Genomic DNA, 25667 nt, shown 5'->3' on the forward strand with positions numbered 1-25667 from the left:
GGATCTGTGTTAATTTATAGCTGTATGTCCCGTTTTTAACAGTAAACAACATCTTCACCGAACTTAAAATCCCAAATTTACACGTGCTTGTTATTCTTGGCAATGTTCCTAATAAGGCCTCACGAGTTTGATTTTTAATGATCGTAAGTGCGCCTATACTGCAATGTCACATCATTTTCCTCGTACGCTTACCTAAGCCTAAACGGAACAGACTTGTCCCAGTCGGTGGCGTTTCTAGATTTGTTTTTAGAGGGGACATAGAGGCAAAGAATAAACTGGAGGATTGTTAGGGAGATAGAGTTCTTCAGTGAGGTGCTCCCTCCCTTACTCAGATGGGTTATACTTCAAATAGAACAGTACAATGTAAGTACCAAATTCTCCGTGTCGGAATTATTAGGACGTCTCGTGATCTTTAGATCATCGCAAATTAAAACTTCGCGTCTCAAATTCCTCCTTGTTTAAATCTCACGCGAAATGTTCTGGTAACACAGTTAATTTTGGTTTTTAAACAAATGAGGTTCTTCACGACAACGGAGAAGACAGTGTATCATGTTTACTCAAACGTACTTTTGAATATTCTGACTAATAATAGAAAAATCTGTCCAGATTACGTGCACACGTGGTCTTACTCTCGTTTTCTAAAGTAAAACACAAATATTAACACGTCGATTTGTTAAAAGATTAATGGGTGTTTATTTTATGACCAGGTGTTTGTGACTGGTTTGAACTTTGTACGTTTTCATGTTTACCATGTATTATCATTATACGTATTTCCACCTTATTTTTGAAAAAAAAAAAAAAATTTTTTTCAGTAAACGTTTAAACGTTAACCACAGTTTTGTAAAAGTAAAATAAATGAAACGTTAGATGAATTAGAAATGTATAGCTACCTCGATGTTGGTAGCGTTATGTTAAGTGGTTGGTTGCAGCTCATTCGACAAAGTGGGCCTGGCATGGCCAAGCGCGTAAGGCGTGCGACTCGTAATCCGAGGGTCGCGGGTTCGCGCCCGCGTCGCGCTAAAACATGCTCGCCCTCCCAGCCGTGGGAGCGTATAATGTGACGGTCAATCCCACTATTCGTTGGTAAAAGAGTAGCCCAAGAGTTGGCGGTGGGTGGTGATGACTAGCTGCCTTCCCTCTAGTCTTACACTGCTAAATTAGGGACAGATAGCCCTCGAGTAGCTTTGTGCGAAATTCCAAAACAAACAAACAATTCGAAAAAGTACATTGTTACGACTCATTCTGCTTAGTTGGTGGTTATGGGTTATTTTGTTAGGTGGGTGGTTACAGCTCATTCTACTGACGACCCTCTAAAGAAAATTTAAATATACACACATATATATATAAAACTATGTAACACAAATTTTGCTCCTGGGTAGTATGTGTTATTTCTTAATTTCTTATGTTGTAAAAGTACAGAAAATGACCATTATTCCCTTCAAACATTGCTTTTGTGACCTGGATAACGAAATTTAGAAATTAACCTATTTTCTATGTAAAAATGGGCAAATTTGCACATTTTCATTTACATAAGGTCTGAATAAAACAACATATGAATCAAGATTTACATGTATTTATACTAAAGTTACACAAAAATGTTTAGAAGTGAGTAGTTTTTCGAGATTTGCTACTGTAATGTAAATCGCTTTCACGTATCAGCCCCCAAATATAGTCTCCCATCATGTTTTCGTTATACGCTCCTTGGTAGCAGAGTTCAAAGTCCAGTATATCTTGGTGGAAGCGCTTGTCTTGCTCCTCTGAGTATACTCCCATGTTTTCCTTGAATTTATTGAGATGAGCGTCAAGAATATGGACTTTCAGGGACATCCTACAGCCCGTTTTACCATAGTTATCACCAGAGCCTCAACCAGTTCTACATAATTTTCGGCCTTGTGATTGCTCAAGAAGCTCCGAACCACTGCGAAAAAGCTGCCCCAAGTTTTTACCATTCCTACTGAGCTTTTTTGGGGAATTCTGTGTATCCCTGTATCTTCTTTATTTGTGGTCCAACGAAGACACCAGCTTTGACCTTTTTCTCAGACAGCTTAGGGAAGAAGTCTCGAAGGTACTTGAAGGCTGCAGACTCCTCATTAAGAACTGTGACAAATTGTTTCATAAGACACAGTTTTATGTGCGATGGTGGTAACAACACCTTCTGGAGGTCTACCAGCGGCTCACACTTGACATTGTGCCTCCCCACAGAGAACTCGGTCCGTTGTGGCCAGTGCTTCCTGTTGTAGTGTGCTGTGGTGTCACAAAGACAAAGATAACAGGGAAGCCTGGTAAAGTCTCCTTGTAAACCAATCAAGTGTGTCACCATTTTGAAGTCTCCGATAACCTCCCAGCCATACTCATCATACTTCAAGGCTTCTAACAAGATCTTGACGCTGTTATATTCCTCTTTGAGGTGCACCGAATGAGCCAGGGTAAGAGACGGATACTTACTCCCGTTATGGATCAGCACTGCTTTGAGGCTTCTGGATGCGTCTGGAGAATGTTTGCAGCTTTTTGATGCCATCTCTAATAAAATCAGATAGGTCTATGTGTTCACTTAGGCAGTCAGAAATAAACTGAAGTGGTGAGTAGCGAGCCCTTGTATATATATTATTATGGAAAGTTCTAGAAAATTCTAAAAAAAATTTGAAAATTCTCATGAGTTTTACAACATTCTAGAAAGTTTTTGAAAATTCTTGTAAGTTCAAAAAATTCTCTATAAGCTACTCAGCACTGAATCTACCTGGAATGATGTGAAACTTTGCTTTTCCATTTACTTTAGACATATGGAAATTAATACTTTCTGCCCAGGAACAAAAAAAAAAGTAAAACTTTGGTTACATAGTGTAATCTAACAATCTAAACAAATAACCTGACTGTATGTTTACATACATATATATATAATCTAACAATCTAAATAAATACCCTTAACTGTATGTTTACATACATATATATTCTAACAATCTAAATAAATACCCTTAGCTGTATGTTTACATACATATATATATGTAATCTAACAATTTAAACAAATAACCTGACTGTATGCTTACATACATATATATATAATCTAAATAAATACCCTTAACTGTATGTTTACATACATATATATATGTAATCTGACAATCTAAATAAATACCCTGACTGTATGTTTACACACACATATATATAATCTAACAATCTAAATAAATACCCTGACTGTATGTTTACACACACATATATATAATCTAACAATCTAAATAAATACCCTGACTGTATGTTTACACACATATATGTATATAATCTAAAAATCGAAATAAATAACCTGAACTGTATGTTTACACAGATATATATATAATCTAACAATCTAAATAAATACCCTGAACTGTATGTTTACACACACATATATATAATCTAACAATCTAAATAAATACCCTGACTGTATGTTTACACACACATATATATAATCTAAAAATCGAAATAAATAACCTGAACTGTATGTTTACACAGATATATATATAATCTAACAATCTAAATAAATACCCTGAACTGTATGTTTACACACACATATATATAATCTAACAATCTAAATAAATACCCTGACTGTATGTTTACACACACATATATATAATCTAACAATCTAAATAAATACCCTGACTGTATGTTTACACACATATATGTATATAATCTAAAAATCGAAATAAATAACCTGAACTGTATGTTTACACAGATATATATATATAATCTAACAATCTAAATAAATACCCTGAACTGTATGTTTACACAGATATATATATAATCTAACAATCTAAATAAATACCCTGAACTGTATGTTTACACAGATATATATAATCTAACAATCTAAATAAATACCCTGAACTATATGTTTACACAGATATATATATAATCTAACAATCTAAATAAATACCCTGAAATGTATGTTAAAGGAAGCGTGGTGTTGAATAAGTGGACATATAGAAACTTTCAACCTGTAGTGAATTTTTAAATTTATTGATAAACATTCATGTTATCCCCATGGAGTGTTAACACAGTAGCTCGCTAGGTATCACTACCGTCGCTTCATTTGACGTTTTCTTAAGCAAAAAGAAAGCATAATATCGTTTGTTTGTTTTTTAGGCATATCAAGTACCATAAAATATTTCACCTGCCCCTCACTCCAGTGGATCAGCGGTAAGCTTATGGACATTTTATGTTAAAAATTAGGGTTATTATTTCTTGTGGTGGACAGAGTACAGGTAGCTTGATACAAAGACCACAAACATACACTCGTCTGAAAGTTTCAGTACAGTTATCCCCTCGTAGCAAAAGTTGTTTCGAATCGCCAGGCCTGATTTTGAAAGCGACGTTTCACCCTGCTCATCACAGACTTGTTCAAAGAGGCCCTAACTAAATATATATAGGAGAATGAAAGACATGCTTTAAACAAGCGAAATTTTTTTACATAAATCTTTTTTCAAACAACAAAATAGAATACTCATATTTAAATAAATCTCAAAAGTTGTCTCTCCAAGAAGAGTGTGTGTTTGTTATAGCAAAGCCACATCGAGTTATCTGCTGAGTCCACCGCTGGGGATCGAACTCCTGATTTTACATTTGTAAATCTGTAGACTTACCGTTGTACTAGCGGGTGGGATCCAAAATAAGTGAAACTTCATCAAAGATACACTGGTGTTTCAAAAACTAACATCATATGAAATTTTTTGTCACATGAGAAGAAAATTTTACAAAAAAGGATATCCGTGTTCTTCTACCTACAACGGGTATCGAAACCCGGTTTCTAGCGTTTTAAGTTGGAAGACATACAGCTATGCCACTAGAGGGAGGTACAGTGGGAAACAGAGCTTTGTTCAAGACATGGTGATTGAAAAACTGTCACAGAAGAGGATAAGTACGTTTCCTATTGTTTCCTGTTAGAATTAACATACATAGCCTGTGGTGCTTAAATTCAACAACTCTAAGGTCACCCGTTCTGTATCTTTGAAAGTTCCTGCACAATAATAGGTAATTTGATTAATCTTATATTAGTGAAAAATAGAGAAAAGTTGATGACAAGGAACCCACTTTTAGCAAACAAGGGTGACAACGTCAACACTTTCGTTACTAATTCGAGAGGTCCAGCGTGGCCAAGCGTGCTAAGGCGTTCGACTCTTAATGCGAGGGTCGCGAGTTCGAATCCGGTCGCACCAAATATGCTCGCCCTTTCAGCCGTGTGGCCGTTGTAATGTTACGGTCAATTCCACTATTCGTTGGTAAAAGAGGAGCCCAAGAGTTGGCGGTGGGTGGTGATGACCAGCTGCCTTTCCGCTACTCTTACACTGCTAAATTAGGGACGGCTAGCGCAGATAGCTCTCGAGTAGCTTTGCGCGAAATTCAAAACAAACAAACTAATTCGAGCTGTCTTCAAACTTTATCAGAAATGTATACAATTCAATATGGTTTTTAATAGTCTGAGTATTACTTCTAAATAGTCCTGAATAAAAGTTTTGGTGATATTTTGTTCGCTTATGGGACTAATAGTCATTAAAATATATCCGAGGGTCGCAGGTTCGAATCCCGATCGTACAAAACGTGCTCGCCCTTTTATAGCACTAATAGTCATTCAATTATAATCGTTTTAGAAACTTGGATTTCTTTATAAAATCCATGTACTTCACTAATAATATGAATTATTTCCATTTGTTTACGACGATTGAGTTAGGGTTGTTACCCGTTCGCTTGGCCTAGCATGGCCGGGTGGTTAGGGAGCTTGAGTCTCAGTCTGAGGGTTGAGGGTTTGAATTCTCGTCACACCAAACTTTCTCGCACCTTTCAGCCGTGGAAAGTTAAAATGTCTCGAGCAATTCCATTATTCGTTGGTGAAAGAGTAGCCCAAGAGTTGGCGGTAGATGGTGATGACTTGCTGCTTTCCCCTGATACTTCACCTAAGTTAGGGACGGTTAATGTACAGGGTGGCCCGTAAGTCCCTACCCATCCATATGTTATTGTGTTATATTCAATTACGCATGTATTATAAATTTGTTTTTTTTTGTCATAGAAATATGGCGGGTGTCAGCCCATTTATACTTGAAGAGTGTATTGTGACAAGTACGTGGGTACATGAGCGCAAGAATACTGGTGACACCATACAAATACACTGGATACATAAGATATATGGATGAATAAGGACTTACGAGCCGCCATGTAGCTAGCTCTCGTTTAGCTTTGCACGAAATTGAAAAACAAACAAACTATTCGCTCATCAAGTTCTATATAATAAATTACCAGACATGTTTTGTTGTTTTTTTACATTCTTATTTGATAACTTGCAAAGAAGCTGATAAAGCAAAACGTTTTCTGGAATAAAATCCTTTACCCGGTATTTATTAGCAATTTAAAAAAACAATTTCATCAAACGTGGTAACATACTAGATTTCAGAATTATTCGTTAAGCTCCAATTTAGTCTAATTTCAAGACAACGAGTTAATGGTGTAAAAACTGAGGCACATGGATTATAGGCCTCGCCAGCAGCAACGTACGGCTAGTAATGTATTATAGACAGTTCACGTTAGTAACATGTAATAAGTCAATCAAAAGTGCATGGTGACACTAATTACCATCAAAGAAACCATACTGTCTTTAGTGTTATAAATCGAATAACTTCTCTTATTAGTTAAAGCCATAACTCGTACTTTCTGGGTTAAACTTTATCCCACCTTATGTATTTATAATAGGTAAAAATGACAAGAGAAACGGAAGGCGTCAAAACGCTATTCTTTCACCGTTTCAACTATGTAAGTGCCTTGACGAATTAACCAGCATAAAAGTAAACCATTCGCACATTATAAGATCAAAATTTGTTAATTTTAACTTTTTTCTAAGCTACAACTTAATAAAGGTCGTATTATTGAACAGTATTCGCCTATAGCGAACGCATTAAATTGTGTTAAAAACCAATATGGTGGACCTGGAATACCAAATATACGAAAATATGGTTCTCACGTGTATTATTCTCAAAGCGAGTTAAAAAAATTGAAACCAGCACGTCACTGTATCGTTATTTTGTGTTTTTTAATAATACAAAGTTAATTAAAATTAATTTATTTTAATACGAAGTTGTTTTCACTCGGTGTATCTGTGAAACGTTTGTGTGTCGAACAATGTGGATAACACAACACTGCACGAGTTTTCTTCACAGGTCTTAAAGTTTGACTTTGTGGTTTGATAAAAGGAACCATTGTTATTGAAGCTGCCGAGACCAATGGATTCAAACTTGGAAGTTTACGCTGTTTGTAAGTGTTGACTTCAAACTGGTAAATATGATTTAGAAACAAAGTGTTGTTTGTGAAACGTAATCTGTCAGACTGACAAAGAGAACTTTGATTCTCTTCGCCAAAATTTGACGTCATGAAAAACAGCCAATAACAAGTCACGATAGAAATCATAAAGATTTTGTTAAAGACATGCGTATATTTTTATGAATACGTTTATTCGAAATGAATACCTTAACATTGGAAAGTATTTTTATTTATTTTCCCAGTGTATCTGAACATTATCGTATGATAAATCACGTTTTTCTTGTAGATCTTGTGTTTATTTAACAGCGCTGTAAAGTACTAGGCCCTCAGAGATAGTAGATGTTATTACGGAAATGTCCGGATATCACTTTAACGACTTCAGTCTGAGACAAGTCCCCCGCTCGTACAATGGTAAGTCTACGGACTTACAACGCTAAAATCAGGCGTTCAATTCCACGCGGTGTGCTCAGCAGATAGCCTGATGTGGCTTTATTGTAAGAAAAACAAACACACTGAGACAAAACGGTACAGAGCTTTTGTGTATTTTTTCAACATTACTTAAATACGAACTTTGATGTAATGTAGAAGAAAATATAAAGAAATTACCGATAGCATATTACAGAGATTCTCTATATGAGTATTTATATTAAGGCCGTTCCTTTTATATACGTTGTTAAGGGAGGCTGAGGACGTATTGAGTTACAGGTCACGTGACACATCATCCGTAAAGGGGAATGAGTTTATGAAAGCTCTGTGAACACATAACGCCACAACAGTTTACCGTACGCCGGAATAGTTGAATTTAGCTCTCCGCACCCTAACTTCCTTTCTTCTTTTTTTTTTTTTTTTTTTATTTAAAACTTACTTGCACGGAAAAAATTACAACAGTCTGGATATAAATTCAAAGCAAGTAGATATTAACTTGTGAATAGAGCAAGATATTTAATAAATTAACGTATATGTGTGTTTATATATACAAGGATAATTCCTTGTCGGGTGTATGTGAATACCGTAACTTTTATATATATATATATGTGTGTGTGTGTGTGTGTTTCTGATTCAGAAGAAGCTCTGTATGTTAAGTAAACGAAAATGTTAGGTCCTCAAATCGTACCTAATATTAGGTATTAATCTGTTCGTTTATACTTGAACTCTTATTGAAGTAAGTGAAAGAAATGGATGAAGCATGATTCCGATTAACATTTATTTGACAAAGAGTTTTTGTTCCTCTCCAGAATTGTTAGCTTGGCTCGGTTACTTAATTTATATATCGTGTAGGATTTGTCTTTAATTCATGTATAAGGATGAATGTTTTTGTTATGAATTTAATTTCGTTATTTTTAGATGCTGAGTTGCTCACAGTCCTGAAGTTGTTAATGGTTTGAATTTCCACTGTTTTTTTTTACGAGTGCTCGTAAAATCTGAGCATTGATCGCACTGAGCAGGAGGCCCCTTAATTCTCCGTTGCTAGGGATGAGGATGCCTGTCGGGATGCGAGTGACGTCAGTTTCAGCGTACGTCCAGCTTAGTAGTGCATCTTCGGAGCCGCCACATTGGCGAGACCATTTACTGGAGTTCAACCTAGGCGGTAACGGGAGGGGATACATCCTCTAAGTGGACCCTTCATAATACATTATTCTGATGACATGATATGCGAATGTTGTCGACCATTAAAACTACGCACGTGGGGGTTTAATTTGTGTAAAGAAGCGGGCCAACGGTCTTGAACAGTCTGGGAAAGGCTTTGGGGAACAAACATACTAGCTCGACTATGCGTTGCTTGTTGAAACAGTGGTGGATGTGAGTTAAAACTGTTTAGTTGAAAACGTATGCGTTATTTTTCGAAGTTAAGATAGTATAATTTGAACGTGTGTGTACCATATGCCCAGCATTTCAAGTATATAAACTTCGTTACTAATGACGATGTGGAAAGTTAAACCTTTATGTATCTGGAGAAAACAGCCTACGGAGTATTATTAAAATGTGATCGTTTTTCTGACAGAATGATAACAGATATTGCATAATTTGGTTATTTTCTTCTTTCTTTTTTTTTACCTTGCTACAGAAATGCTTTCATGTAATTAGAGGTAGGTTTGTCTTCCTGTGGTTAGTAAAAGTAAAATTACAAATGGAACAAGTCTGTTATCTGTAAAGAAAATGTAGTGGTGTTCCTTTCTAAGTCCCAACTCTCAAGCCTATACAGCATACGCTCGAGTACGTCACACAAACATGGCCACATTCCCAAGGTCCAGAGGATCTCGTAGTGTTACTAGTCCTCCTAAACGTAGCCTAATTTTAACTGGCCTGGAACAAGTTCCATTTAGAAGGTAAGATATAATTACTCATCTAAGTTATTTATATACAATTAAATATTCCGAAATCTCGTAAAACTGGGGATACAGAAGAAAGTGTGCTTTTGTGGTCGCTAAATCTTCACCGTCATGAACCGTATTTGTCTGGAGTAATTTTATATATGTGAAATAGTAAATTAATCATCAACAGAAATGTCGATAGATGTCGGAATTATAAATATACTCTCCTTCTCAGTATAGTACGAAATTAATAATTATAAGTTACAATATATTTATATATAATTTACCAAACTGGGTCTCAAATCATTACGACCTTAGTCTAAAACTAAATTATACGACAATTGTAATTAGTTTAAAAACTGGAGTTCGTTATAACCTCGTTAAACAAGTGAAGATATTGATTGAAAATATATATTAACACGTGATAATAGTTTTGTTAACCACTCATATGTTATAAGTCATAATTTAAAACAAAGAACTTGTTTCATTCAGTTACAAACACATCTACTTTAGGCCTTATCAATTTCGAAACACAAAGAAACAAGGTTATTACACAAACATCACCAAATTTGAGTTAAGGGCACCATAACTATCTTTTTGCATTACATTCTGCATTTAGTTGAATATAAATATAGTGTTAATGAAATATTAAAACCATACAGTGTTATTAAAGGATTAGAACTTTATGTTATTTCTGAAATGTTAAAACCGTAAAGTGTTATCGAAGGATTAGAAGCGTAGTGTCACTGACGGATGAAATAATGTAATGTGCGAAGAATCAAATTCATGTAGTGTTATTGAAAGATAAAACCATCTAGTGTTACTAGATAAAACCATATAGTATCACTGAAGGACAAAACCATGTAGTATTACTTAAGGATAAAATAATATATCACTGAAAGATGAAAACCACGGGTGCACGTTGTATAACGAAAATATGTGCACGCCATTTGTTTTTCATATCTTTAGTGGATCCAGATGTTGACCAAACGTCTTACGGAAGGGTACAAAGAACGTAGGCGTATGGGGAACCAGAGCAATAGCCGAGCATACTAATTGGGCTAGGAAAAGTGGCATGAAGTGTAGCTGTTTGTATTTAAAAAAGTAGGGCTAACTAATGTGAAAATATTAGTTTCAAAGGGCAGTATTTTTACATACGTAACATTAAATTATTCTCAAGCAATTATTCAGGTAATAGTAAGTGAATAGTGACGGACTTTCCAACAGGACGTTGTCTGGCGAACATACCATGTTAAAAAAACTGGAAATTTTTTTGTTGATTTTGTAATTTAGTCTCCTTTGATTAATATTGTTTGTTTTTATTTTTAAAAAAAAGTTGATGGTTTAACGGAAAATAGTTTAACTCAGAAACAATTTAAGTTTGAAATTGAATTATTTTTGGTATCATGATCAGTTCTAGGCGCTTTTGTTCTAGGGTAGATGATCACACATTGCGGCTTTACTTTTAGGCTTATTAAACCAACATACGCTACACTTGTAGGTTATGGCCCCCTTTCTGAAAATTCCGTCACTAATATCGTAATGTGAAGACAGTAATCGAACTATTCTATCTGCATAAATGCCTTTTGGCTTTTGTGATTCTCTCTATTTCGAGAAATCATGCGTGAATAGACACTGGTATTTTTATTGGCTAGATGTAAGACTGATTCATTTGGTTTTATGATTTTTCTCGTAACGTTGAATTTCAATTTAGTGTACTTTCGACAGATTCAAGACAAAAATAGAAGATTTTGAAATAAATAGTGAACATCAAGCAAAATACAAGTTTTTATCTACTTTTTATAAATATGAACGGACCAAATAATAACCGATGAATAATGAGATTTGGATTGTGGTTTTGATAGAGAAAAACAAAGGAATCAAATTTTCGAGTTACTTCTTTCGTTGAGTCACACATGTAATGCATATGGTTTATTCATTGAAATATGGTGCAATTTTCATTTAACGTTTACTTTTAGGCATATAGAATATGCCAATAGAACCAGTACTGCTTAACACGTAAATTAGGCCTATGTGCTAACATAACAAACATGACTTAGCGCATTAATCCTAATACTACCAAGTGAATACAGGCCCGGCATGGCCAGGTGGGTTAAGACGTTCGACTCGGAATGTGAGGGTCGCGTGTTCGAATCCCCGTCGCACCAAACATGCCATGGGGGCGTTATAATGTGATAGTCAATCCCACTATTCGTTGGTAAAAGAGCAGCCCAAGAGGTGGTGGTTGGTGGTGATGACTAGCTGCCTTTCTTCTAGCCTTACACTGTATAATTAGGGACGGCTAGTGCAGATAGCCCTCGTGTAGCTTTGCGCGAAATTCAAAAACAAACAAACGAAGTGAATTTTGCTTCTCCACCTATCGGTACAATAAATTAAAAATAATTTCTGAATATGCCTGTTACATTCTTCTTTTCTGTTGTAACATTTTAAGAAGTTCAGGGTTTTGTTATTTCGGCAGGAACTGGGGTTTTGGTGCCTTGCGATGTTTGTGTTTGACAAGAAAGTTTCGAACAACAAATTATTCATCATTGTATATATTTAAATTACCAACAAGAAAATTTTGGTAAATTCACGCAGTGCGACAAGTAATCAGTCGGACAATGTTGGGGATAATATTTATTAAACAGACATTTTCTATCGGTAGAATTATCTGCATATATGTGATCATAATTAAAAACTATTAAATGCGTTTTGACACTGTAGTTTTAACTGTATAACATCCACACTACTAAATGTAATTTATCAACGCAATCTCAATTGTATTACATTTATTACATTGTATTAAACAATAATTAATGCATGCATTATTACTATTTCAGTTGTATTGCATTATACTTTGGTGGGCCTGGCATGGCCTAGCGCGTTAAGGCGTGCGCTTCGTAATCTGAGGGTCGCGGGTTCGCATCCCCGTCGCGCCAAACATGCTCGCCCTTTCAGCCGTGGGGGCGTTATAATGTGACGGCCACTATTCGTGGGTAAAAGAGTAGCCCAAGAGTTGGCGGTGGGCAGTGATGACTAGCTGCCTTCCCTCTTGTCTTACACTGCTAAATTAGGGACGGCTAGCACAGATAGCCCTCCCTAAAATTCCAAAAACCAAACCAAACCTATACTTTGGTAAATGTATTTTGACAATGCTAATTTGAACTGTATCAATTACATGGTACATTAATATTCTATTTTAGCATCACTATTTTAGAAATATTTCACGTGCTTGTTATTGTGCTAATTTTCCATTAAATTGTAAAATATAAAAACTTGTATAGATACATAACTCATCTGACGAATCTGAGAAAAGTATTAAGTTTTTTTATGGTGAAAATATTTCATTTTTTTTTCTGTAACTTTATATGTGTTGTGGTAGTTCAAATGTTCAGTCCAGTCTTTGCAAGTCAAGAGTAACAGGCCTCCCAGTGGCACAGCGGTATGTCTGCAGACTCACACCGCTAGAAACCGGGTTTTGATACCTGTGGTGGGCAGAGCACAGACGGCTTACTGTATAGATTTGTGCTTAATTTCAAATAACCAAGAGTAACAGAAAAAAAAAATAATGGCGTAGAAAAGAGAAATACTGAATACATGTACATAGAAATAGTTCATGAAGCTATGTTGTCAGCGGGAGTCGAGAATATGTTTCATTATCCTTTTAAATGTGGTTACTCATTACAAAAGGGGGGGGGATAAACGTGTGGGATACTTTGTGATGTATCCTGCACGTTTTCAGGAAATATGATATTTTTTGGATCAAGGAAAATAAACGTATCACCTGGAAATCGGATTTGTGACAGGAACACAATCGATTTCGTCTAGTGCATCGTGTAAGTCTCTCTATGAAGTAAAGAGCAACGCTGTTTTCGAGCTTTGGGGTTGATTTGTTACAGTTTGGGGTACACGAAATTACTAACCCCTGTTTTGAAAGTTTTCAGTCCCCGCTGGGACATCGGCGAGTCTACAGATTTACAACCCTGAAATCAGGGTTTCGATTTCCCTCGGTGGTCACAGCAGATAGCCTGATGTGGCTTTGCTATAAGAAAAATACCACAAAACACACACACAATGTAGATTTCTTATAATGATTTTACAGAACTGAAGTATCTGAATCCCTGTCGCACCAAACATGCTCGTCCTTTCATGGGTGGGGGCGTTATAAATGATGGTCAATCCCATTATTCGTTGATAAAAAGAGTAGCCCAAGAGTTGGAGGTTGGTGATTACTAGCTGCCTTCCCTCTAGTCTTACACTGCTAAATTAGGGACGGCTAGCGCAGATAGCCCTCGAGTAGCTTTGCACGAAATTCTAAACAAACCAAACTGAACTAACTGTAGTCAAAATATCCATATGTTATTTTCTTTGTGCAGAGCTAAACAATGGGTTACCTGCATTCTGTCTACCTATAGGAATCGAATCCTGGATTTTTATGTTATAAGCCCGAAGAATTAGCGCTGATGCTCCATTAGACCGTATTATCCGTACATAACTACACGTAGATCTTTATATTTTTCACTCTATTTCATTTAATTTTTGGTAGAAAAAATGGTTTCCTGTGAATTTTTAATATTGCAGGTGTAGTTCGCCCGTCTAAATAAACCAAAACCAGTTACTTGACTTTTTAGGGTTAAGATCATTCATGATGACGAGAAACCCATTTGAAGTAAAAATGTATTCACAAGACAGCTGGTATGGATATTAAAACTTTAATTAAAATAAAGTATAGAACATCGTTTCGATCTTCTCAGGTGATCTTCAGGTTAACGAAAAGCGATCACTGCCTTAATCTTGTGCTCAGCTATATTTTAAAACATGGCTTTCAAAGTGCAAAAGTTGTAGTATAGTCTGGAGATATCACAGTCGTAAACGGCTAAAGAAAATGGTGCTGGAGCTGGGATTGTAACTTGCAGTAATTTGTTAAATTTTATCAGCAGCATGTCTTGAAAGATATCCCGGAAGTGGGTGTTGACGACGTTAGGACTTGATTCTAAATTTGGTCTTCGTGTTTTTCCTGTCGGTGTATGTGTGGCCTCCATATTTAAATGGACGAAGCTTCGGTTCACACACACACACATCCCAAATTATAGTGTATCTAGACATTTTTCGTGGGTTGTTTTTAATCATTCTTTTAAGGTTTTTTTTTTTTTTTGTCTGATCGGGTTCTTTTGTACGTATTTATGTGAATGTTAGGGTTTTATCAAAAACTTCCATCATATGGTGAATGAGTGTTTGTTAAATAGGCTTAAGAAAAATGTGAAATATAATGCAAGTGTACGGGTTTTCTGATATTGTTAAAAACAAAACAAAAGACCTTCGATTGGTGGCGATTATAAGTTCGTTCGTTGCTCGAATATTGTTTTTTAATTTGCACATCTCAAAGAAAAATGTGGATTTCACATGCCAGAATTGACACATCCTTAACCTCCAATATCGGTTGGAAAAAAGCTCCATCTGACGCAATTAAACCAAGTTATTTTATTTATTTTGTATGAAAATTGCATCTTTGATTTGACGTGCGAGCTTAAACTCACGTTGTTAAGACCACTGGTGAAGGTTAAGGATGTATATTCAGAATGCAGTTTATTACACGTTAGTAGATTGTCCTCATAATGTCGAACCCCGATTTTAACTTTGACCCCTATCCTCTACCCCACTGTCTGGTTCAAAGATACACGCTTACGTCATCATTTTAATCAGCTTACATACTGCTACAGTATGACTAAAGTGTTAAAGAGGACTACAAGGGCAGGTCTGCAAATCAATGTGTAATTTAAGTATTTAAAACAAAGCAATGTATTTCTCAATTATAACTTTAAAGGATAAACGTTTCCCGAAGCTACAAGATTCGTGATGACAAGAAACCCACTTGAAGTAAAAATGTATTCTCAAAATGGCTGGTATGGCTATTAAAACTTTAATTAGAATAAAGTACAGGGCAACGTTTCGACCTTCTTAGGTCAGCCAGCTTCAGGTTAACAAAGCGAGTTTGCATCTGACCGTTCCTATACATGAAGTTACAACAGTCTACGATATAAAAGCCTATGGTATTATTAATCTGTACCAGATGTTATTACTCACGTTGGTGTTGGCTGTTTCGTCTCTGATAAATTCGTTATGACAGTATTTTTTTCTCCTATGCATAACATTTGAAACATGAGAACCATACCGTTTAAGCTCCAAAATTATTTGTTTGTTTTTTGAATTTTTCGTACAACAACACGAGGGCTACCTGCGCTAGCCGTCCCTAATTTAGCAGTGTAAGACTAGAGGCAGCTGCCAACTCTTGGAGCTATTCTTTTACCAGTTAATAGCGGGATTGACCGTCAAATAAAAATACCCCACAGCTGAAAGGCTGAGTATGTTTGGTGTCACAGCGATTCGAACCCGCAACCCTCAGTTTACTAGTCGAGCGCCCTAACCACCTGGCCATACAGGGGCCCGTTCCAAATTGAACAATGTATAAAGATCTCAGAAAACATATTTGGAATCATAAAGTTGTTTGCTTCTATTCAAGCGTGAAAGTAAACAATAAGCTATCTTTGCTATGCCCACCATGGATACCGAAACCCAATTTTTAGCGTTGTAAGCCTTCAGACTTACAGTTCTGTTACTGTTAGGAGGAAGCAAATTATTCTAAATTTCAATAGTAATAATATATATACATATATTTCCACAATGATAGTAATTCTTCTTAAATGTATCACTTTTTTACGGGTCTGGCGTCGCATAAAGGTTAGATTGCCGATCTGTGGATCAGATGGTCCAAAGTTCGCGTCGCGTTGTGGCAAAAAATAAGTCCAATCATTTGATTATAATAGCTTTAGAGTTGGTGGTGGCGGTGCTGTTAACTAATCGTCTTCCCTCTAGTTTATAAGTTTGGGACGGTTAGTTCAGTTAGCAGTTGTGTAACTTTGCGCGAATATTCGAAACAAAGAAAGCTTGTTTTTTTTTGTATGAAGACACTGTGGCTTTAACTGACGTCACCATTAAATCTTGTTACCTTGGTGGCTGTGTGATGCTATTATAAAGGAAGTTGAATGATATGAACACTTACCACACAAAAGTTAAATGATTTATTGCATGTGTTACACAGTCTTGATGTACGAATTGAGAAACCAAAGCACTACTGCACGTACGTGACACAAACCGCACATTAGAAAACGTTTTTCTGACCTTAGTCACGAGACCAACTGACGACTAAGCGCAATGTGTTTTTCAAATTTGTCAGTACAATCGTAGTGAACAACTGGTATTAGTGTAGTGGTCTAAACATTTTATAGGCTGCATGAATTAACACCACGTTTAAAAATTTGCACGAGCTTTTAAGCACAATCATGTTACCACACCCGCGATGGCGAACATGTCTGGAAATTTGCCAGAAGTTGATCTCGAGACATCATATTACGTTGCATAATAATTTCGTAATTACAGTTAACTGCTTTTCAGATCAAGAGAAACGTTACATGTATTATTAGAAAAATAAAAATGTTCGTAACTAAAATTGCTCAGATGCATTTTCTTGTTTAAGTGCCAAACAAGAACGAAATCGAAATATCTACTTTGAATTATACAGTAGTATTCACCACCATTGGCCCGGCATGGCCAAGCGTGTTAAAGCATGCGACTCATAATCTGAGGGTCGTGGGTTCGCATCCTCGTCGCGCCAAACATGCTCGCCCTTTCAGCCGTGTAGGTGTTATAATGTGACGGTCAATCCCACTATTCGTTGGTAAAAGAGTAGCCCAAGAGTTCTAAGACCAGCTCTGAACACCGGCCGTAATCAATTTGAAATCATTCCCTTTGCTAGGACTCGGCATGTCCAGATGGTTAGGGCGCTGGAATCGTAATGTGAGGTTGCAGGTTCGAATCACAGTCACACCAAACGTGATCGCCCTTACAGTCGTGGGGGCGTTATTATATATCGGTCAATCTCACTATTTGTACGTGAAAGAGCAGCCCAAGAGTTGGCGGTGGGTGGTGATGAGTGACTGTTTTCTTTCTAGTTTTACACCGCTAAATTAGGGACGGCTAGCGCAGATAGCCCTCGTGTAACTTTGCGCGAATTTCAAAAACAAACAAACTCTTGGCGGCGAGGTCGAATAAACTTTTCCTTCACCTTTAATTTGCCTCTGAAACCCATGAATTACTAAAAAAAAAAAAAAAAAGGACATGAGTTGGGGGATCCTGAGTAGAGTAATTATTAATCTGCTGAGCTCACCGAGAGGAATCGAACCCTTGATTTTAGCGTTGTAAGTCCGTAGACATATCGCTGTACCAGCGGGGGGCATTTGTTAATTAATTAACTATAAAAAAAACGTCAGAAAGTTATATTGCATAATGTTTTTAAGACTGATTTATCATTAACGTTAGGGATCAGCGCTAGCGAGAGGCCAGGGGAATTCACCCCCCTGAAATATCGTCTCATCAGCATGATGCTATTACTCTAGGCCCGACATGACCAGGAAATTAAGGCACTCGACTTGTAATCTGAGTGTCGTGTGTTCGAATCACCGTCACACCAAACATTCTCGCCTTTTCAGCCGTGGGGCGTTATAACGTGACGGTCACTCCCACTATTCGTTTGTAAAAGAGTAGCCCAAGAGTTGGCGGTAGGTAATGATGGCTAACGCAGATAGCCATCGTGTAGCTTTGCGCGAAATTCAAAACAAAACAAACCTGTTACTCTAAAATTTGGCCTCATATATCTCAACCCAACATCTCTCCTTCAGGTTAAGAAAATCTGAAGTTTTAATGAATTAGAGTTTCGAATACATAGTTAAAATATTAGTTGCTTAAACTCGTTCTCCTTTGTACATACTCACGTGAAATTCGAGTTTGCGCAGAAACGTTCGACTTTGTCATGTAATTTGCATGCGTTTACTTTCGTTAAACGGGCCCGTTATGGCCAGTTCGACTCGTAATCTCACATTAGCAAGTTCGAATCCTCGTCGCACCAAACATGCTCACCCTTTCAGCCGTGGAGACTTTATAACGTTACGATCAATCGTTGGTAAAAGAGTAGCCCAAGAGTTGGCGGGGGGTGGTGATGGCTAGCTGCCTTCCCTTTAGTCTCACACTGCTAAATTAGGGACGGCTAGAGCAGATAGCCCTCGTGTATCTTTGCACGAATATTAAAAAAACAACAAAAAAAACTTCAGTAAAACAAGGCAAGGGATCATTGGACTGGATCTTTTAAATACATATTTAAACGAAATGAACTCTTTTTTTTGGGAGGTCCTGCATCAATGCCTTATTTATGTTTTACATTTATCTAATCTTTATTTTAAATGTCAAGAATGCTCTTTTGTTGTTGTAAAATTAACATGAAGCGTACTTAATACTGAAAGTTTTGTACCTTTACATGTAGAATCGTGATTAACCCTAAAATTATTCGGTTTTATTTATTTTGGACATTTTCTAAATTACAAGAAGTGGTTACTTTCTTAACGTCAATACAACTCTTACCTTTTTGTCACAGTGTGCACTTGCAAAATCTTAATCCTAAACGAGTTCGACTTTTAAGTTGTGTCACAGTATAGAATTACATACTATTTAACGTCGTGTTATATGTACAAGCATGTTCAGCATTATGTCACAGTGTAGTATATACTGCCATACTGTTGTGTGTTAATATACAGTAGCATTCTGTTTAACGTTGTTGTCATTTTATACACTGCCGTACTTTCAACTGACGTATGTATATATACATATTGAGTGAGGGTTCCAAGAATTACTTGGCAAATGTGATGCTGCTATCAATCGTGGAAACTAACTTGTCAAGTTTGAGGTGGGTTACACATGTCAAAATTACAAAATTAACAAAACACGACTAAACGAAAACAGGTCAATACAGTTACAATTTTAGCCCTACTTTTACTGTGATTATCGTGGATACGAAATTACCATATCCAAATTAAAAAGGACAACACAATTATAATCTCCACCACCATTAATGTTAGGTTGACAACTATCTGAACGCCATTAAAAATAACCTAACTTCAAGTAGAATGGCTGAAGATTTATAGAAACTAGGCGTTTATACTGTTCCATGCTCGTCTGGGAGAGAGGTTACGTAGGTAAAAATGTGTTTCTGAACATATAAATGCCTTTTTTTTATTTTGAGAGTTTCTGACCGTCAAATCCAACGTGATTTATACAAAGTGGATAATTATATAAAAAATAAAGAAGAATTATTCAAAATTCCTTAATCAAGAGCCTGAGTAATTGAAACATCTCCCAAGGTCAATCTAAGTTAAACAGCTTCCTGACCTTCAAAGTTCCGGGGTCACGTAGGCATTGTTGATTAGATTTCCTGCCAGAAGACAACGTTAGAATGAAGAGGACACACGAATGTGTCGAAACTAGGCCTATAATAAAAGACTTTTGACAGTTTGTTTGACTTACTGCGTTTTTCCACTGATTATGCTGCTATTCGAAACATATGACCAATCCTACGTACCTTGTTATGTTAATTAATGGAGGTTGGTTGGTTCGTGATGACAGAACAGCTATTTTAGATTTATTCAAATGCCCCCTTTAATTCAGTGCTTATGTTATCAACAAATTCAACTTACGTAGTCCTTCTTAAGCATTACCAAATGTCATCCTAGATGGAATTATGCCATCAAAATAGACGAGTACGACATTTAAGGGGTAGTCGAGAGGAAACACGTTTCATAAGTGGTTGAAACGTAGAAAATGAGTTAGACAGTCCAAAGGGCAACAAAACAAATTGCCTTAGTCATTTTCTACAGTAAAAGCTTTCTTTTCTCTATTTGCAGCCTTGTATCTTTTACTTCCATCTTTTTTCTTTCCACTGTTTAATCATTTTGAGCCAATTTTCGATCTGACTTCCAGCACGTGGTGTTATCTCGAAGTTTAGTGCACATTATATTTTATTTGCTTCGAAATAATCCCACTCCTGACATAAATATTGTAATAGCTTCTATTGTTGAGTTGCTTCTTTTTAATTGTTTGATAAGATAATCCAAAGTCCGTTCTACTTAACGATAATGGGTTATTTAATTTGTCAACCATAATGTTCAAATTCTACATAAACCAGTTGATAAAAGATTCACTAATCAATTAACTGATGCGCTGACTAAATTAATTCTAACTTACTAAGTGGCTGACTTGATAACTGGTATTTTTGTATAATGTTTATTTCACAAACATTTCTCAAAGATTCGAGGTATGAAGTTAGGCCTAAACACTGAAGAAAATTCTAGGTGTACTTCTAAAAAAACTCCCAACAGGCATTAAAACATTTAAATTAAAATATTAAAAACTTGGGCAAAAACAATAATGCATACAGAAGTAGAATACACAGGGCCGGCTCTAAATTTTACACCGCCTCACCAAAATTAATTTCTCCTAGTGGTTTAAAGAATCAAATTATCAATTTATTAAAAATATTTGAAAATTGTCAAGAAGAGTAAACTAGGGCGGGAAAAACATGTTTATACGTGAATATACATGTAATCAATAATACATTAGGTGTGACAAAAGGAATGGGGGCGCGACTTAAAGGAATGAAAAATAATAATTGGTGGCCAAACCAGTAGCTGTGGTTATAGGATTGATAATAATTTTACAGTAAATGTTCATTCATTGGTTAGCTAGGCAGCGTATTTTGTTTTGCCTGTCACCATGCCTCAAGTTTAACAACCAATCCCTTTTTAGCAGCGTCTTATGCCCCTCCTCACATAAAGTATTTTCGATAACATATCATGATGTTTTGTTAAAACACGCCAACAAACCACACAAAGTGACATCCGATAGTAACCAACATTAGCTTTAGAATAGCAGCCCTATTATTCGGAGCAGACCTATACTTTACGGAGCCAACCAGAATCTTTATAATATATGGCGGTAGTTTTATTCTCTGAAACAGTGTTAATAACTTCCTTTGTAGTAACGCCATGAAATCTAGATTAATAGTTTCATGTAATCACCCGCACGTATTTGGTACAGCCTTATGAAGTGTCATTAGTTACACTAATTGCTTAGTTGATATCACGTGATGCTAAACGTTCTTTAAGTAGAATAATTTAATAGACGTTATCAAATTTGAGCTTAAAAGTTAGTAATGAATAATAACCTCCAACCCGTATTATTTTTTGAATACTTGAGCTAGAAGCTGATAACCTAGTTTGCCTGACAGTGCTTTCACCCCATAGTTTTGCTGACCTAAATCAGTCGTTTTTGATCAGAATTGCCCCCCAGTGGCTCAGCGGTATGTCTGCGGACTTACAACGCTAAAAACCGTGTTTTGATACCTGTGGTGGGCAGAGCACAGGTAGCCCATTGAGTAGCTTTGTGCTTAATTCAAAACAACAATTAATCAGAATGACAAAAACTATCCATTTTTACTCTTACGTGAAGTTATAGTAAAAGCTTCAGTGATAGCTAATTTGTGTGTGTGTGTGTGTGGTTTCTTATAGCAAAGCCACATCGAACTATCTGCTATGTCCACCGAAGGAGGCCCGGCATGGCCAGGTGGTTAAGGCACTCGACTCATAATCTGAGGGTCGCGGGTTCGAACCTCCGTCGCACCAAACATGCTCGCCCTCTCAGCGGTGGGGGCGTTATAATATGATGGTCAATCCCATTATTCGTTGGTGAATGAGTAGCCCAAAAGTTGTCGGTGAGTGGTGATGACTAGCTGCTTTCTCTCTAATTTTACAGTGCTAAATTTCAGACGGCTAGCGCAGATAGCCCTCGTGTAGCTATGCGCGAAACCAAACCACCGAAGGAATCGAACCCTTGATTTCAGCATTGTAAGTTACAAGACTTACCGCTGTTCCACAGGGGGAGCTAGCTTGATTTTGTGTGTAGGCGGGCAAAAAAAATTGATTACAGTTCAGAGGTGTTTGTTGCATAACTTTGTATAAACCAGCACCTAATTGTAGGTTGTAAACATTTTGTCTTTTTTAAATTTCGCGCAAAGCTACACGAGGGCTATCTGCGCTAGTCATCACTAACATAGTAGTGTAAGACTAGAGGGAAGGCAGCTAGTCATTACCACTTACCATCAACTCTTGAAGTGCTATTTTACTAACAAATAGTGGAATTGAATGTAAAATTTTAACGTTCCCACGACTGAAAAGACGGTTTCTTGTGACTGTGATTCGAACCCGCGACCCTCAGACTACGTGTAGAGCGTCTTAATCACCTGGCCATGCTGGGCCGTATTATAGAGATCTGCCTCTCCACTGAATTTGAAAAAAAAAGTTGAAGATGTTTTCCTATCAAATAAATTTTCCGTTTTTCAGCTGCGAAGAAAAAAAAAGGAGAAATTCAATCAAAATTATATTTCGTGTAATTCTTAATGGATTGCCTAAAATCTAGTGTGTGAAGTAAGGGCTCAGTGGAGTACATCAGTTGAAAATATGTGATAGTTTGGATGACCACAATGCTGGGCCGCGAGTGTACAACTGGAATTTATTAGATGTGAACTTTTCCTCGTGAATTCGAGATCGGACGATATTTCGACTTTGTTTGTGTCCTCGTAAAACACTAGTATTTACTTAAGCCTACATGTTTGCGGAGCCAATGTATCAAAAATCTTCATCGCCATCTAGTGGCTTGCATGTGCCTCTGCAATAATTAAATAACAGACTTTGTTGGAGGCAGCAGTTTGCAAAATATAGAATGTAGATGACAAGTCTTTCCTGATTTGGACTAAAATTCAATAGTTTATGCAGAATCGACTTTTAGACCATACACCAGAGTCAGTTAGAAATGCATTACCATTTAGAGGTTAAAGGTCAAGATAACAGACTTTGTATTCTTGTACTCAAGGTGACGTACATGTTTTCAGTCAGAAGTAAACATTGTTCAACACCCTCACTGTGGGAATAGGTTACATGTTTATATTCACAAAAAATGTGTTAGGACAGCAGGAACGCACGTAGCCACTGCGTCATCAAGGCTTAATTAATATGGCTTGTTCTAAGAAAGGTTTGTCACTAGATGTACAGGGGAATTGTGATGATCGTTATGGTTTTACCGTCGCATTAAAACGAAATTTCACTCTTTGTTTAGAATACACAAAGTTAGACGCAAACATTTCAAAGGCAGGGTTTTCAAATGTTGGTGTATTTTCAAGATATCCTTCAGAGAAATTTAAGCACCCAACCCACATATACGTGTGCTTTGTTACAGCAAAACCACGTCAGGCTTTTTGTTGTGTCTACCGAGGTGAACGGGTGTGTGTGTTTTCAAATTATAGCAAAGCCCCATCCAGCTATCTGCTGAGCCCACCGAGGTGAATCGAACCCCTGATTTTAGCGATGTAAATCCAAAGACATACCGCTTATTTAAAAGTTGTAAATTCGAAGACTCATTGCTGTCCCACCCCAAAAAACGTCGTCTAATGATTATCATATCAGATTGTAGAAAAACGTTCTTGGGCGATACGAAGAGTGACGTAAGTGATATAAGAGTGACAGTCAATCTTGCTCTTCGTTTAAGATTTGGAATTTTTGGAATGAAGCACAAAGCTACACAACGTGCTATCCGTGCTCTGCCCACCACGGGTATCGAAACCCGTTTTTTAGCCCATTGTGTACTTAGTATTGTTCAGATCACTGACGTGTACAGATGTGTGAGTTTGGGGCAGGGGATCAAGCCCCTGACATCCTTCCCTTATGGCCCAAAGTTGCCTATTTTTACCCCTGTCATAAAAATTGCCGCTACAATAAGATGGATCTGATCCCACAAGTTGTTTGCTGCGAATTTGTTGGAAACGTACATGTTTTAGAGGCAAAATGAATGGCACACAGGGACTTGCAGGGTTTTGTAGTAAAAAGAAAACGTTAATTTATGTTTAATTATAAATAGTCATTAATTCACTGGTTAGGTTTAGATCGTAAAAATTATTCTAAGACCAACTGAAAAATAATGAAGGAAGATTCGGTTGTTTCTATGGTTTTCAATGTTGTTGTTTTTTATTACCAAAGGCAGTCCATAATTTCCCTTCCCAAGAAACATATTTGCCCTTTTTGTCAGTGAGTCCTTGCCCTTTTCATGTTCTCTACACATTGCTGGTTCAGGCAAAGAAATGAAAATAGAAACAAAATAAAGTATTCCTTCTTGTATTACAACTTGTATTTATCAGTCACACATTAATCTTAAAAACTGTTTGTTTCAAGTTAGTCACAAAGCTACACAATGTGTTCTGCACACCATGGGTATCAAAACCTAGTTTTCAGTGTTTCAAGCCTTAAGACAAAATTCTGTGGCACTGATGGGTCTTAAAAACAGTGCATTGGATATAGATCAAAACTTTAGTGCAAATTAAGAAAAGGACTTATTGAACCTAAGAGATTACACAAGTCAAAGGTCACTCTGTCATGAAAGATAAGTAAGTTTCACATTTACATAATACTTTTTAATTATGTTTGCACCATATTTCAATGAAGGCCAGCTAGGTATTATTATTCAAAGAATATTAATTATAGAAGTAGGGTTACAATATTATGTTTATTTGTTTCAGAATTTTTGGGCAAAACTACAAAAAATCTTAATTGTGCATATCTGCATCTGGTTTTGAATCTGATAAACTAGCATGAAGGCAGCTAACAAACAGCACAAACTGCCAGAACTAATGTTAAATCACCATTGCTAATGGAATATATATATATCTCACATCCTCTAAAAAGCTATATTCTTCCATGAAAAAGAGTTTCTGATATGCCCATATCTAAAGGTATATTATGTACTGCAACATATTGAAATTAAATCATGGAACAACAAAGGAATTAAACTGTATTTAAATGGGTAAACTAAATGAGATGTAACTGTAATAAGTAATAAAAATGTAAATAAAAAACATTACTGACAATAATATTAAAGTAAAACACAATCAGCAGTTATTAGAAGGAGAGCAGAGGGACTTCTCTTCAAATTCTGATTTTCTGCAATTGAATCATCTTTCTAAAAAGTTAGAATGAACTGGATTTGAAGCTGCAAACACTGAAATGATTACATACATGCTTTAGCAATGACATTTTAAAATAGGAAGTGGTACCCATGTTTGTCACATGTTTTTAAACTATACTCTCAATCCTGTTCTTAAAA

General features: G+C 36.5%; 1 protein-coding gene across 8 annotated transcripts in view; it reads left to right on the plus strand.

The window, feature by feature from the left end:
* Window positions 1–224: 224 nt before the first annotated feature.
* LOC143228842 (uncharacterized) overlaps window positions 225–25667 on the plus strand; it is a 53300-nt gene continuing 27857 nt past the window's right edge. For 2 of the 8 annotated variants that reach the window (XR_013015473.1, XM_076460232.1), the window contains exon 1: window positions 8769–9593. Coding sequence is in view for 1 of the 8 variants with exons in the window: in XM_076460232.1 (XP_076316347.1) it covers window positions 9496–9593 (98 nt within the window). In the remaining 7 variants the exon portion in view is untranslated. Of the gene's footprint in view, window positions 364–2502; window positions 2579–4107; window positions 4162–8768; window positions 9594–24925; window positions 24952–25667 lie in introns of those variants that run through there. The other 6 variants (XR_013015472.1, XR_013015477.1, XR_013015476.1 and 3 more) reach the window with 6 other exon arrangements.

Source organism: Tachypleus tridentatus, chromosome 10, assembly GCF_004210375.1.
Source record: "Tachypleus tridentatus isolate NWPU-2018 chromosome 10, ASM421037v1, whole genome shotgun sequence".
Lineage (NCBI taxonomy): Eukaryota > Metazoa > Arthropoda > Merostomata > Xiphosura > Limulidae > Tachypleus > Tachypleus tridentatus.